This window comes from Larus michahellis, chromosome 3 (assembly GCF_964199755.1).
Source record: "Larus michahellis chromosome 3, bLarMic1.1, whole genome shotgun sequence".
NCBI lineage: Eukaryota > Metazoa > Chordata > Aves > Charadriiformes > Laridae > Larus > Larus michahellis.
This window is the reverse complement of record NC_133898.1, coordinates 19,659,577-19,674,619: the sequence shown is the minus strand read 5'-3', so window position 1 is coordinate 19,674,619 and position 15,043 is coordinate 19,659,577. Positions and strand designations below refer to the sequence as shown.

Sequence of the window (15,043 nt, the reverse complement as noted above, 5' to 3'; positions counted from 1 at the left end):
GCTAACAGACTCTTTAATGTGTGGCCATCAGCAAAGCTGTGCCTCTGCTCGATAGCCAAACTTCACCCTCCCCTCCCCCTCACAGTTGTGCCAAGGGAGAGCCTCTGCTTCACAGACCCACCCTACTCCATGGGCGTAGGTCCATGGATGTCCCTGAAAGCCCCCACGAGCACCCCTTCCTGCTCCATGCCCCGCCGATTGCAGCAAGAACTCAGTTCCTGACTGGGCTGCACCAGAGCACCCCAGGAAGCTGTGTCTCCCAGTCTCCTCACTGTCACCTGATTTCTCCCAGTTCAGCCCTGGCCTGCATTGCCCTGCAGAGGCCTCAGTCTGGCTTTCAGCATTTCCCTAAGCAGGTCTTCCTAACCTGCCCACCTCAAAACCAGCATGAGACGGGGCACAGCTGGAGGGCTTGAACCAATCAGGCATGCACAAGGCTCAAAGTTCTCTTAAGACTCGCTAAATCACCATAAATGGCCTTTCTTGTCACCGTCATTTCCCTTATCCTTATTTCAAGAGGGAAGAGTTTCTATAAGGGAGGGTAGGTGGGCAGAGACTGTGTGGAGTAGCTACCTGTGAGCCCAAACAGGGCACCTGTTCCTTGGGGAAGGGAGCAGTAGAGAGATCTCTGAGACACGTCAGACTCCCTCAAAATGGACCTCAGCCTGGCATGTAGCCATTGCTGCTGTTTGAGAACCTGAGCCAGATCTGGGGCTTTTTAGCTACGTGAGCCTTCAGACTGGTGTCCTCCTTTCCTCCGAATGATGACCTGATGCCTCTGTCACTCCCCTTGCTTTCATTAATTCCTTCTATTTTATCAATCCTTGCAGATGAAATGACCAGCCTGGGAGGAAAATTCAGCTTCGATTCATGCAGAGGCATTTTGGCTCTGATGGATGTATCCTTTCAGCAGAAGCAATAAACTTTCCTGGTGCTGCCCATCCTTGCCTTGAGTTATGGCTGAGCTGAGCATCCCAGTGTGAGAACCTGCAAGTAAATATTAGCCACAGGCCTCAATAAATAACTGTCCCAGAGTCTATGCAGGACTTTGCCATGCATGCCCTGGCTCTGGTGTCTCTGCTGAAAGGTGAGGGTCAACCTTCTGCTACCAGCTAACTCCTTGCTCTCATTGTCCTCTCTGCAGGGCCCAGGGCTTGGCTAAGCTTGACCCTTGGGTACTGGGTCCCAGGCAGAGCCCGAGGCAAGGAGGCAGCACAGAGCTCAGGCATAGCTCGGCTCTTCTATCACGGCTGCAACCACACTGGCCTGACATGGCTCAAGCAGGCTGCTAGCACTGCCAGCAAATGGTGTTAGGGGAAGAAGCACTGTCACCGCCAAATCACAGGCACTTGCCTGTCAGACCATTCATCCTTTCCAGTGTACCTTCCCTATTTAGATGGACCACGCAATGTTTTTACTGTTAACAAGGCAACACTGCAAATACATTGCTGACTGTTGTAGAACAAGAGGACTCCTTCATGAAAACATAAATTCTCCCACATGTGTTTTCTCCTCCTTGCTTGCTCACTGTCTCTCTTCTTCCATGCCTTGAAATAACTGAGACATTTTCAGACCTTTACAAACTGCCAGGGAATTAATAAAAATGATCAGAAGTTCCTCTCTCTTTCCTGCTTCCTGCATCTAGCCAGTGAAAGAGACTTTCCTCCCTTTCCAAAGACCCTCCTGGGCTAAGTGGGCACTGTGAATGCATGGAACGTGCAAAGAACTGACAAAGCCACTGTCCTGCTTTAATTCAAGATGGATTTTTCATTCTCTGGGCTGCATACAACCCACGTATGGTGTGACCTACCCTGGCCTACAAAGACAGGATCAGCCTTTTTCACTCAGGTTTCACGGCAGTGGTATTTGTCTGCTTATATTTCACTGGTGATGAGTTTTGCTTTCAGGGAGTTTTTGCCATCTCAGCTGCATTAGGTGAGGTGCTGCATGTCTACCCAGGACTCCTAAGTGGTGTACGGAGGGGAGCAGGTCCACTGACGTAGCCCTTCGAGCATTCCTGGGGGATGTCAGCTCATACCGCTGGGCTCCTGCAGGTTACGGGAAAGCGTTTTCTTTCCTGCAGCATATGTATTGCTCAAAGGCTGCTGCTGCCTTCTGACGGCAGGCATCAGGATCGGCTCCTTGTGCTCTTGACTCCTTCAGTGCCTGTTCCTCCAGGAGAATCCAGACGGAGCTAATGTTGTGCTGCCTCATGTACAGAGGCAAAGCAATGTGCACACGTGGCCTGGAGCATGGGGTCATGTTCATCCACAGGGGCCTCGGTGCTCAGTGGCTAAATGTCAACTGAAGCAATCACTGCAGGTTCCCTTGTGGTTAAAGGCACCATATAAATAGAAACCTTTTGTTGTTTGTGAGCACAGGTATGAGCAGCTGTACAAAGTGTCAAAGAAGGTGAATTTAAGCATAATCGAGAGCAGAAAAGATCTTGGCTTTCTCAACACAAAGTAACAGGCAGAAGAGACTGCATCTTATGCCTTTCTTTATGTGAAGGCAGCATCTTTGGGAACGAATACAGACAGGTTTAGTTCTCGTTAACTGTTCAATTCTTAACTAAATGTACAGCTCAGATCGAATGGACGGCTCACACTGCAGGAGTTCGGGAGCCTCTGGCGAAGTCTCGCTAAGTACAGGGTACATGGGGATTGCTCTCTCTTCTCTGCTGATATTGTACTCTTGGGCTTTTCATCAGCCAGGGGCAGATGCTCTGTGATATCAAAACACTGGGGGAAAAACGTTGCAAAGGTTGCTTGCTCAGTGGGTCAGATTTCCATCCTCTCATGCAAAGGTTGAGAGCTCAGGAAGCAGTGGTGTGTGTAAAGTGCTCCAAGGCTTTTCTAGTGCAGGGAATATTGAGGTAAAAGTGTGAAAAGGCAGGAAGGCAAATTAGGCTCAGAATTTGATGGAAATCGCTGTTTGTGTGTCACCACTGGCAAGTTTTTTAAAAGCTTTCTAAGCTGAACTGAGCTCTTAAGCAGAGTCATCTGAAAAGTGTCACTTCCTCATTGCTGCAGTTTGTAGTGGATATGCATAGGATCTGATGAAAGTTTATCATGGAGAAGTGCTTCTGCTCCAGGATAAGCATCAGGTCTGGAAACAGCAAGGACAGTAGCTTGGTATTTATGGTCCCACTTAAATTCAGGCAGCTTCTCTGTGTCAGATCCTTCTCCTGTCAGTCTTGCTGCAGGACAAGAAGATTTTTTGAAGCCTCAGAGTTGGGTGGGCTCTACTTTGTTTCGTCCCAGTTGAGACGGTTTGAGGCCACCTAGGACATGGGGTGCCAGTTTCCCATCTAGAAATGGTGCTCTTCTCACTGACAGCACCTCAGGGCTGGCTTGTGGGGTTTCAACAGTGTTTTGGGAAAGATGACCCCACAGCATTCTGGGACTCAGGGACTCCTGGCTTATTTTACATGTTTTTTTGTCAGTGGAGGTGTGAGTATTCCCATTGCTGCCTGCACACATAAACCAGGGAGTGTGAGCAAAAAGGCTTCCACCCACCCAAAACTGTGGGATTTCTTATGCTGTAATGTAGTGACTGAGCCTTCTGGAAATGGGTCTCCCTTGTCATGGTCACCCCATCTCACTTCTTTGCAGCCTGTTTATTGAGAGAAAGCATCCTACATAATTGGATGTAGTAGTAAATTTGGGGGATATTGATATGGGCTTGAAATTTGCCTTTACGCTGTTTTTCAGGATATCTTCAGGAAGGAAGACAGAAATCATTCTGGATTTCTTGATGTGTCTGAACTGAAGAACGCGATACAGACAGCAGGTACGTCTACAGGTGCTGAGCAGCTCCCTTTATTGTCCCTGTGGCAGTGAAGGAACGGATGACAAAGAGAGAGGAAAGAAAAAAGAGCTTCAGGGAGAAAGCGGTTTGGATTTCCCAGAGGTGCCAGTTAGATCACAGCTCTGCTCGGAGTCTGCATTGGTTTAGGGCATTGAGACAGAAAGCTCATTTCAGGGAGAAACCCTTTGCACTGCAACTTGGGAGCCAGCAGAAAGATGCAGAGAAGCACAGCACTGGCCGGAGCCTGCAGCCTGATTTATCCATGGTCTCTCTAGGTCGTGGACAAAATATCCAGTAGTTTTGTCCATGGACAAAACATTCCAGGAGCAAGGAGCAGTTGATGCTTGCACTTACCCGAATCCTGCAGTTTCTCTGCAGGACAGTGACTAAGTCTACAAGGGAAAGCCACAGTGACAGGCATTTATTTAGTTTGCACTGACCTCTGTTGGCTACGCGAATGCTGAAACTTGCAGTGAGTGCATGGAACCCTTCACGTGAGTGAAGCATTTTAGCTGGATCATCTCTCTGGAGACTTTGTGCATGAAATACAGCTCTAAGACAGCAATCCTCTTACGGTCATTACAGTAGGGAAGCTCCCTGGAGCTTGGAGTGGTGTTGTCCCCAGGAGAAACCTGCTGCAGAGGTGCTGTCTGTGGAAGCCATCAGCTCAGGGGATGTCTGTATAATTCTTTTGTTGCTGAGAGGTGGGCAGAATGTTAGCATCTGCTGGAGGAGCATAGCACTAATGTGCCAAATGTCAAAGGAGAAGCTGCCAGGTCCATTCTATAAAAGAAAGGCGCTAAAGTGTAAAATTGGGAGGGAAATTGTACATTGAGAAATCCTGGCAGCCAAAGCAGTGCAGCTATTTGAAGGGGTAAAAAGGCACTATTAAATGGCAAATCCAATATAAGTTAGTCTATAAGCAGTTCTGGGTGGGGGGAGAAAAGACAATTATAGGCTCATTCTTGCCTTCTAGTGAGCCAGAGAGCTGCATTTGAATCTGGCTTTGCATTAGGATGATTCCCATCCTGGTTTTTAAGCAGGAAGGGGTGGACAGGCCCAGAAAGCTTTTGGGAGGTTGGTGCTAGCTTTTGGAATGGCACTAATGTATCTAAATATGGCTCCTAGCCAGCTGTTCCCTGAAATGTTCAGTGCAAAACACTCAGGTGTGTGCGCTTAATTTTCACTGTTGTCCTATGTGCTTCAAAGCGTAATACTGATGGGCCAAATTTTCTGCCAGAGTAAAGCAGGCTAGCTGCATTAACAGCAGTGATGCTCTGAAAAGCAGGAGCGTTGGCCTGGCGTCTTTACACACACCTCCCTGTCAATATTAAATGAATCAAAATAATTTAAAAAAATAGGGAAACATAAAGTATGTATTTTAAAGCTTAACTACAACCAGAATGAACAATTCAGCAGGCAAAATGTGTGGGGAATAACCTTACAAACAAGTAACAGCAGGTAATTGAAATATCTTGGGAACAGAGGGGACTGACACTCCAGTCTTGTTGATAAGATTAATAGAGAGACATTTCCAGGTGAGCAGATTTCAGAGCAGGTATATCCCACTGACCACGCCAAATTGTTGGTGTTTTACTAGTGTAAGTCACGGTTATAGCATCTCGTAAGCAGCACTGCAGTGCTTGTTGGAATGCTCTCTGGAGAGAACTTGATTGAATTCACACTACCTTCAAAAGGTTAAAAGTTAGGTAGGATTCATTGCTCACTACTACAGTGTTTCTTGGCAGTGGTTTAAAAGAACCAAAGGCAAAATTCCATTAATTAGGTTTTTTCCTCCTAGAAAAAAAAATAATTCTGAAGTCAGGTTTATCTCAATTTGAAACGTATCTTAAGCCCAAATGTATTTCCGTTATTTAAATATTTGGCATTCTGTCTGCTTCCGGCTGGAGACCTTCTCCAACTGGACTCATGCAACCAGAGTTTGTTGACATACTAACCCACCTCCATCAGCTGTATCTCCCCCTACACAAGTGTAGAGAAACCATTTCCTTCTTTTCTGCTTATTCAACTGATTTATCTCCATGATGAGTTAATTTAAAACTGAAAAGTTTAGAGCTGATTGAAAAAGCATGAGAGCTACTTCTCTTCCAGCTGAGCCACTAAAAACTAGGAGTGAGCAAATGAGGCTTTTCTGAAGTCTCAGAGAATGCATTAAACCAAAGATATCAGTCCAGCTCTCTGCAGAAAATTTCTCTTTTGTTTAGCAAATCAGCTTTTAGTGCAAAATATATTTAAATAATTTCTCTTACATAGCCAGCGCATTTAGGGTAGTTTTATTTAACTAATAAAAGAATCATTCTAAAAGGCAATTTTTGTTCATTCAATTGAATACCAATTTCCACCCAAACAGACTGTGACACAAATACTGAATAATCGGCTAATAAAAAAGAAATGCATCCTTCACCATTTTCTAATAGAAGAGAAAATGTAAAAATTAAGAATCCCAGGCATGCTATACTGCATAATAGCATGAGTGTCCGATATCTCCCTGTTTAGCAGAAAGCGACAGTGGTATTGTGAATGCTGTGCTCAGACTTTAACAGTTATGAGCCAAAGAAAATCACTCTTTCTTATAGAAAATAAAAGCTAAAAAGGAAAAGCAAGATAACACTTGATTATTCAGCTCAATGTTTCCTGTGTGCTGGCCTAAGCCACAATTCGAGTAAGTGGCTAGCAGGACTTTGATTCTCCATCACCCTACCCTGACTCTTATGCACAAAACTGAGGATAGGCAAGCTGCTGCCCAGGGATGCAGACACCTGTCGTGACAGGGTGGGGGGATGAGGGAGAGCCCCAGCTTCTTTGCAGGGTGCACAAGGCTATCGGAGCCCGTCCATTGTCCCACGGTGCTGTCGTTCCTCTTCCCTCTGCAGGTCTGGCCACCGACGAGCAGCTCCTGCGCCTGATGACCATGCGGTATGGTGATGCTGCCAGAAGAATTGGCTTTGCTGACTTCGTGTACTGCATGCTGCGTCTTGAAATCATGACCTGTGAGTCTCGGCACCAGGGCTTGGGGTCAGGCAGGGACGTGGCAGCAGGGGAGCTTGCAAAGCCAGACTGAGGGCAGCGGCAGGAGGCAAGGGACATGCTGCTGGAGATGATAATGCTTGTCTGACAGCATAGCTTGGAAATAACAAAACTGCCCAAAGTCCAGGCATGGTCCAGGTATCCCTTTGGGCAGCCTGTTTGCCAGAAGCCAGATTTGCCTCCTGTACATAGGAGCAATTGGCGGGTAGAGAGCGGTTTAGTGCTGGGAGAAAGCAAGGAATGCAGTGATGTCCTCGCTGAAAGGGGCCACAAGGAAGGATGGCGCCCTGTTTCCTGCAGACCAGAGCTGCAGTGGCAACATGCTCCCCTGTGTTTTTCCCTGCTAAGGAGCGATGGTAACATATATCCAGAACTTCTTCAGCTGCCAATCCTATTTTGCTGTATGAATTTAGCCTGGCCTCTGTAGGCTGGCCCTTAGAGTCCCTTTGCCCTGACTCATTTTCTAAAAACAAGATGTGTCCTTGTCCTGGTGCCCTTCCACACAAGCTTGAGCAGCCTGGTCCACAGCAGAGCTTCCTCCAGGGTGGTGTGGAGCGTTGCCGGTACCACCAAGGAGAGACTGCATGCATTCACGGCCAGTGAGGATGAGAGAGGCAACTCATCTCAAGTAGAAGGCTTTCTCTTTTGCTTAAAATTTGGAGAAGTCTGATGCTTTTTTTTCTAATTTATTTTACTGAAGAGGTGTTCCCACCAACTTCAGTGAAGTTCTCAGGTTTTTTTGGTAAGGAGAAGGTCTGAGATCCTTCTCAGTGGATAAACAAATTCATGGCCTCTGTTGTGTCCAGCTATTGTCTGGCAGTTGTGAGGAGGGAGTGTCTGTAATTCTGGAATTCTGTTTTACAAAAGCATAATTTTTACTATTATAAGTATTTTGACTGTAAAAACTGGTAGTTAAACAAACCCAGCAATTGTGACCCGTGTGTTAGAACATTTTTACAGCAATTTAGTTCATCTTTGGAACGAGCTGGGTTTCAACAGCACATGGAAATGAGTGTTCATTTCTTGCCCATGTGTTTTTACCACTGATGTTTTATGGGTCAACAGTGGTCAGTGGATCCGCCCGGATGACACTGCCTTAAAATGCCATTTCAAGGGAGTACAGCAGAAGAGCTCAGAAGTCAGAGCGTGTCCTGATTTTAATGCTTTCATTAAAAAACAGACAACTTGTAAGCACCCATTTTTTGTGACTATACATGTCACTTGCTGTAGATGAAAGTTCTTATGCTGAAATTAGTACCATGGCATTTTTTTTTCATCTTAGAAAAGATCCTCTTACATTTTAAGTGCCAGTGTAAAGACAGTTCCTTTACATCCATGTGGAAAGGAATCTCTAAAAGTTTCATTGCTGTCTGTAATGAGTATCTTAAAATGCTCTCAAGTCTTTCAGTTATCACTTTACAGAGGGTTTAATGCGGAATACATTTCTCAAACTTTTCAAATCATTGTGAATAAGATTTTTACAGGAGAAGATAAGGGTGCCAAGTGGGAATAAAAGGCAGTCCACCTTTATGATGATGTGAATGCAGCAGGGAAGATAAAATCTGTCCCATTAAATCATTACTCATCCTTTTAAGATAGCCAGAGATGAGACCCAAACCAAATGCGGCAGCTTCTTTGCAAGCTCTATTTAACTGGAGTTAATGAAGCAGTAAAGGGGCACTTACCTCTGCCCAGAGGAGGTAACTTCAACGCTGCTGTTTGTTCCTAGAAAGATTGCTGGGCGCAAGCCCAGCCCTGCAAATACAACCTTGTCAAGGGGGTGCAACATGGGGATTTCCTTGATCTATGCCTTTCATCAGAGCACCATAGGCTGGGTGTGCTTCATCGTGTTAGTTTTCCTCCCTGTCTCTTCTCTGCTCCGGATCATACAAGTAGAATCATCCTTAACACGAGCCCCAGGGAGGCAGCAGACCTCCCTGTGGGAAGGGTCTGGCCTGCATATGGGACCCTCAGTTCCCCTCAGAATGGAACCCCCTACGACTACTGCCCTCCTCCTGCTCTTCACAGAAGCGGTCTTAATGCGTGGAGATGGCTGCTTTGACAACTCCCTGGATGGGGCTTTATCAGCATCCTTAGTTCCCTCATCATCTATCTCCAGAGCCTCATATCTGTTCTGTACGGGCACCTGGGGGGGCATGGGGGGTCTGGAGGGGGCTCTCCTGCTGCCCTGAGCAGGTACCTGCTTCCATTCCCCCCTGTCCTTTCCCAGTTCCCCTCCTTCTGCCTGGTGACAAGAGGTCAGGGGATCCTTTACCTCCTGTGGAGCCTCCTCCTGCTGCTTTTTCCCTAAGGATGGCAGGGTGTGGCTCCACCAATCAATCTCCTTTTCACACTCCCAAATGGTCCTCGGTCTTTCCACTTCTTCCTTAAGCTCAGCCACCAGGCTGAGCAGATCATTTACCTGGTTGCAGAGCACACAGGTACTGTCTTTGCTGTCCTCCTCCAGACTGTCGCCTGGACAGCTGCATGTCTCTCCGTCACGTCCGTTTGGGTTGCTTTATTCCTTCGGGCTTTGGCTACAGGCCTAGTGGAGAGCATGTTTTCTTTGCAGTCGACTTAGCCTGCCTGCCTGCTCTCCTCTTGTTCCGCCCCTCGCAGTCACCGTCCCCCGCTGCACTCTGCGGTGGATGCAGGGTGCTCTGGTTGCCTCCTAAGGGGCAGAGGAGCAACAGATCCTTGTTCCCTGTTCCTGCGCTCTCCCCTCAGCCTTGAACTTTTGTCTGAAGCTGGGCAGGTTTCAAAACATTTCTGATCTTACAGTGCCTTTTCCATTCAGGGTGGGAAACAGGCTCCTGGAGAAATGTGTCATTCAAGGACAAACAGACTTAAATTTGTTTCAACTTTTTATTACTCTTTATAACAGCACATTTCTAGGAGAAAAGTAACTTCAAAATAAATAAAAAGAACTCAAAATACTGTGTTTTGACTTTATCCAAACACTTGGGTTTGAACATTTCTCCTAGACAAACTGCAATATAAATGTGCACATAGAATATCAATATTTGAAAGGATTTAAATTTTCTGATGGCAAAGTGTTCTGTCAGAAAACTTTCAGCAATGCTAATTTCAAACTCTAGCTGAATAACAGCAGCATCTGCATTTATATTCCCTGGGAAAAGCTTGCAAGGCATACTAATGACTTCAAGAGAATCACTTTCTTTAGGGCATACTGTGATCGCTCACTGCCAGGGAGGATGGAAAAGGACCAACAGAAAGTTTCCCTGTGGGAAGATGTGTTTCATTAGTTCACCGTTCTCCTGTCATTCTTCAGGCGGGAGCTACTATTGAAACAAATTATGAGAGCAGATGAAAGCAGTCACATTGAGCACTCCCTGTTCCTACACTTTTGCCAAATTCTGGCCCGGCGGTTGGGATGCCTTCCCAGTCTGTGATCCAAGGGATGGGGCTGAAGGGGTACCCAGCACAGAAATGAGATGTGGCTGGGCAGGACAGTGTGTGTGAACACCTGAGCCAGGCAGAGCATCCCAGCACAGGGATCGCAGCTCAGCTCCTCGGCTGACACAGCCTTATGTCTGCGTTGCATTCTTGCTTCCTCCTCATGAAACACAATTTTCTTTGTTCTCCCCCTAGGTGCATTTCAAAACTTGGCAGGAGGCAGATCACAAATTTTGATGACAGCAATAGAGGTGAGGATGCTCTTTCCTTCTCTTCTCTCCAGGTCCAAAGTGGCACCACTGAGTATGTTAGCAGAAGGGTGAAGTTAAAGATGATGTGTGATGGATGTTGCTAGGGGTTTTGCCTCTGGCACCTACAGCAGTGAGGTTTTTGCCTGGCTGGATGTGTGTAATGAGTGGGAGATATTTCCTTGGGATTCCCCGGCCCCAGTCACGCAGCCTTGCTGGGGTGAGCACAGCTCTGTGGTGGCCATCTATGTCTAAAGTACAGAGGCTTCCCTCCCCCATGCCAGCCTGCCATTGCTCAAAGTGACTTCGAGGAAGTGACCAAAAAAAAACCCTTGCTCTTATTTCTTACTGCCTCATCTGTTAATTCCAAATTGTGAAACATCTTGGTTATAAGAAAGAAATAGCAGACAAATGCTTGCTGCTGCTGTTTGTCTTAAAAGCACAGCCTGAAGGATAGCTAGCTGAATGGGGATACGTCAAGCTTTTTATCAGCTAGTCTGAAGCAAAAATCCTGCTGTGCTCCATAGTGATATGCCTGAGTGCTGCATTTTATCAGTCTAGGGACTGTTATTTGACAGCACAGTGTTTAAAAAGATTTTTAAAAAAAAAAACTTCTACAATCTTGACGGTTCCTGTTTTTCACCTTGTGGTTAGTTCAGTGGCTCCAAGCAGAGGCCCTGAACCTGTTGTACAGGGTAGTCGGTAGGATAACCACATTCCCAGAGCCTGCCATCCCTTCCACTCTCAATCATGCAGGTGCCATCCTTTCCCAGCAATTGCTCCTGCTGCAGCTGCTGCAATAATTTATCACGGAAAGCAACATATGGGAAGCGTTTGTAAGTCTGAATTGTAATAAGTGAAAAGGGTAGTTCCAAAACCCCTAAACTCTCCTGTGCAGGATAAAAGGACCATAGTCACTGGGTCACAGGCTGAAGGTACCACGACACGTGTCTGAAGACTTAGTGTAACATCACTATCTAAATGCACCTTTTCTTCATTTTCCAGTGGCTGACTCTTGTCATGTACACCTAAAGAGGTGTCGAAGCTCAGTGTGGCTGGTAAGAAGTCTCCTTTGTACTATGCATACTGAAAAGAAAGGGGTGGGTGACCACAAAGAATATGAGCGAGGGCCTTACAGAAACCTTACCCTGGGGTTATGGTAGGTTTTGAGAGAAAGAGAAAGGTGAGAGCTGCGGTGTGAGCGGGGCTTGCGAGGGGCTGCAAAGGGAGCTGGGCTTTGGGCAATTTTTTTCTGAGGAATTGCTGATGGCCTTATCAGTTGCTCATCCCACCAATGGCTCAGTTAGCTGCTTGTCCTCTATTCCCACCTGAGGTAACGCATTTTGAATAGATCAACTAGTAGAACTTGTCTTTTTTGTCTTCTCCCAAGGGATGCAATTACTCCTGCACATCTCACATAGCTGCAGCAGATATAAAGCCAAGCAGAGGGTGGGGATAGGAAGTCGCTTAGATTTCTTGGTCAGTCTGATTTCACATTTTTAACTGAATTACATAATTTGGTTTACCTTTGAACAACAGTCCCTACCTTATGTTTCATTTGGTGTTTGCTCCCTCCGTGTCAGATCTGGAGAGGGGCTTTTTATCCCTGAAGTTTAACTGGACTTTCCAACTTTAATACTTGATCTAGTGAAGAACTCTGCTTTTTCCTACAAAACTTGTCCTGTTTATACATCCATAAACCATCTCAGCCATTGTGTTTCTACTAACCCACTGGGATGCAGCTGTTCCCAGTTGCAACGGGTAAAGCATTAATGCTGGTCCCAGACAGTTGGCACTGAGGAGAAAACCGGGAAGAAACCCAATCCTTAGAGAAAAGGTGCAGTGGAGAGCCAGCAGTCTCCTGCCATTCTGTTGCGGTTGGCCCCAGGAACTCACGGAGGACCCTTGGGCAAAGTCACACACTTTCCTTATCAACATAGTTTAAAAATGGAGTGAAAAAACCCCACAAAACTAGAATCTTCATTGAAATCCAGGGACTGCAATCCAGATGAGCCTTCCTATAGACAGGAATTTCAATAATAAATAATACATGAACAGTATCTCTGTTCTGAAGGCAGGTGACATTCAATGCCAGGTTTGGTGAGAAGTTGAAAGGGGAAACCTATAATCGGGGTGTAAATTACACTCCCCCAGGGAGAAAGCATGGTAGGTTCAAACCCAAAGCAGGGACAGGTCTGTGTTTTTCACCCTTGGCTCGAGGACAACATTCATGTCCAGCGGCTCCTCCATCTTGGCTGCTAATTGGAGCCGGTGTGTCCTCCTGAGGCAGGAGCTGGGCTTCACCATTCCGCACTGTGATGCCTTCACCTCTCTGAGCGCTGTCTGGACATATTTTTTTTGTTTGAAAGTCTGCCCTTTGCATTCAGAGGGCTTTGGACAGTGCAGCTTCCCTTTGTCACAGCTAAGCTGTATTTTGGTGTGTTGGTGTGTAGCAACAGGTTATTCACAAACATAGCACCTGCCCCTTGCACCACAGAGTATCATTAGGTAAATATGAGACTAGAACGACCTCGCTTTGGGGGATGAAGTTGCTTAAATTATTGTTTGCAAATGATATTCATAGTCTATTTAGTATTAATTTTTCCTTTCATGAATCATTCATAAACTGATCATAACTTCTGCAAATATATCATTAATCATAATTTTCACTTACCGGTTTTGAATGAAATTCTGCCTGTAGGGTGTTCTTAAGCAGTTCACTTGAGCAATTCAGCAGCCACTTGCCGCCAGAGACTGGGCAGTCGCAGCACGGGCCCCTCAGAGGACTGAAACTCTTTAAACTAGAGCCTAACAAACCATGAGCGATGTGAGAAAATACGCTTGGCATACGTTGGAAAAAAATCTGTTGAAAAAAAATATTCTCATTAGTGACTTCTAAAGACTGACCCCGAGCTGTCTGTGTTTTGAGTGAATCTCTTTACCTCTGTTCTAGGTGGCTTTTTCTACTCCCCAGCGTGACACATCCCATACAAGGACCATTTTCAAGAGCCATGGGGCTCTGGAAAAACTGAACACTGTGAAGGGGTGAAGCCAGGTTTCTTACGGACATTTGCTTACGCTTGATGGTACTCAGATGTCTGGATGGAGAGTCCTTTTCAGGCAAACTGGAGTTGGTTTGGAGAGAAGAGGAGATCATGAGAGACATCCATGGGCAAGCCGGTAGGACTTAATGGTCGGGGCAAGCTGGAAATGCCGACTATAGTCTCCTCTCATCTTCCTGTAAATTATATGGCTGGTTCTCCTGGTTAATACACAGAAGTCAGGACAGTTCCATTAACTTCATTGCAAGCAAGAACCGAATCAGGCCTTTTGTGTGGAAGGAGTATCTATTGCTTAGATAACAGAAACAATTAAGACGCAGTTTTATTTGAATTGTTTCTTAACTTGCTTGTGTGCCATTTCTAAATGCCAGAAAAAGGTCGAAGAAATTAATCATAATTCATAAAGAACAACAGGAGTTTTGTGATTTTTTTTTTACTTTTTATTAATAAAAATTAAAAAAAAAAGTTACATGCATATTTGAGTTTTTCAGTTGTAGGGATTCCGTTGTTTTTGCAGTGGCAATGAAGAGGCATATTAGAGTCGTAGAACAGATTGTTCAGTGTTTTTTTCTGATTCCCAGCATCTATATCAGGACTGTCTGGGAAGAGACAAATTTATCTGAACTGCATTCTCTTTCTCTGTCCTGATATCTTTAAAAATATAGGGCTTCTTCAGACATAATTTCAGCTCAAAAGTTTAACTTAAAGCCGCTAAATAACTGTAACCTTTCTATAGCCCTCACACAAACTCCGCTTTCACACTTTTTTATCATGGTGATAAAAGCAAAGCTAGTGATCTGTTCTACTCAACTATTGGAAAAAAAAGTAATCTCTGAAGACTCTATTTGTGAAAATGCCAAAAAGAAGGATGCAAATGTCGATGGATGAAAGCAATTCAGGGTTGCCATGGCAATATGATTCACACCATGCCTCACCCAGACCTTCCACACAAGTTTCCATCGAGGCATCCACGTGCTAGAGACAGATTTACTCATTTGGCAGTGCGACGTTACACACTGGAGCAACAACTACGTCACAAGGTAAAGAAGGGACCCGTGTCTGTTATCACGGGCTCAGTCTGCAGCAGCGTCTCATTCTGCAGCTTGGAGAGCATTACTCATGTTGGTAGGTCTTGTGCAAGCGGGGCCACTGAACCCACCCTTTCATGAAAAAAGTGGGGAAAGGGAAATCAGTAAAATTAGACTATTCTGATATTTTTCAGTCATTTTTGAACAAACCAATTCCTTCTCCAAGCTGTGACTTACACATCCCGCCTGAAATCATTAGTCATTAATTAAATTCTCTGGAAATAAAACCCAAAGCTGGCAAAGAGAGAAGATAAATAAAAAAGGTGGCCATGGAAAAATAAGTATGCTTTGCTAAAAAGGTGTATTAGCAGATCCGTTTCAGAGAAGTATGCTTGTTTAGTTTAGGCTGGGAATTCAAAAAGGGTAAGTA

At 45.5% G+C, this 15,043-nt stretch overlaps 1 protein-coding gene across 1 annotated transcript in view; it reads left to right on the top strand.

Annotated features, from left to right (window-relative positions):
* Positions 1-13,963, top strand: part of CAPN13 (calpain 13) — a 51,119-nt gene extending 37,156 nt beyond the window's left edge. Inside the window, exons 16-22 of the mRNA XM_074578213.1 lie at positions 831-898; positions 2,584-2,652; positions 3,714-3,792; positions 6,705-6,821; positions 10,471-10,526; positions 11,529-11,581; positions 13,477-13,963. Coding sequence (XP_074434314.1) covers positions 831-898; positions 2,584-2,652; positions 3,714-3,792; positions 6,705-6,821; positions 10,471-10,526; positions 11,529-11,555 — 416 coding nt within the window. The 3' untranslated portion in view covers positions 11,556-11,581; positions 13,477-13,963. The remainder of the gene's footprint in view (positions 1-830; positions 899-2,583; positions 2,653-3,713; positions 3,793-6,704; positions 6,822-10,470; positions 10,527-11,528; positions 11,582-13,476) is intronic.
* Positions 13,964-15,043: the final 1,080 nt, after the last annotated feature.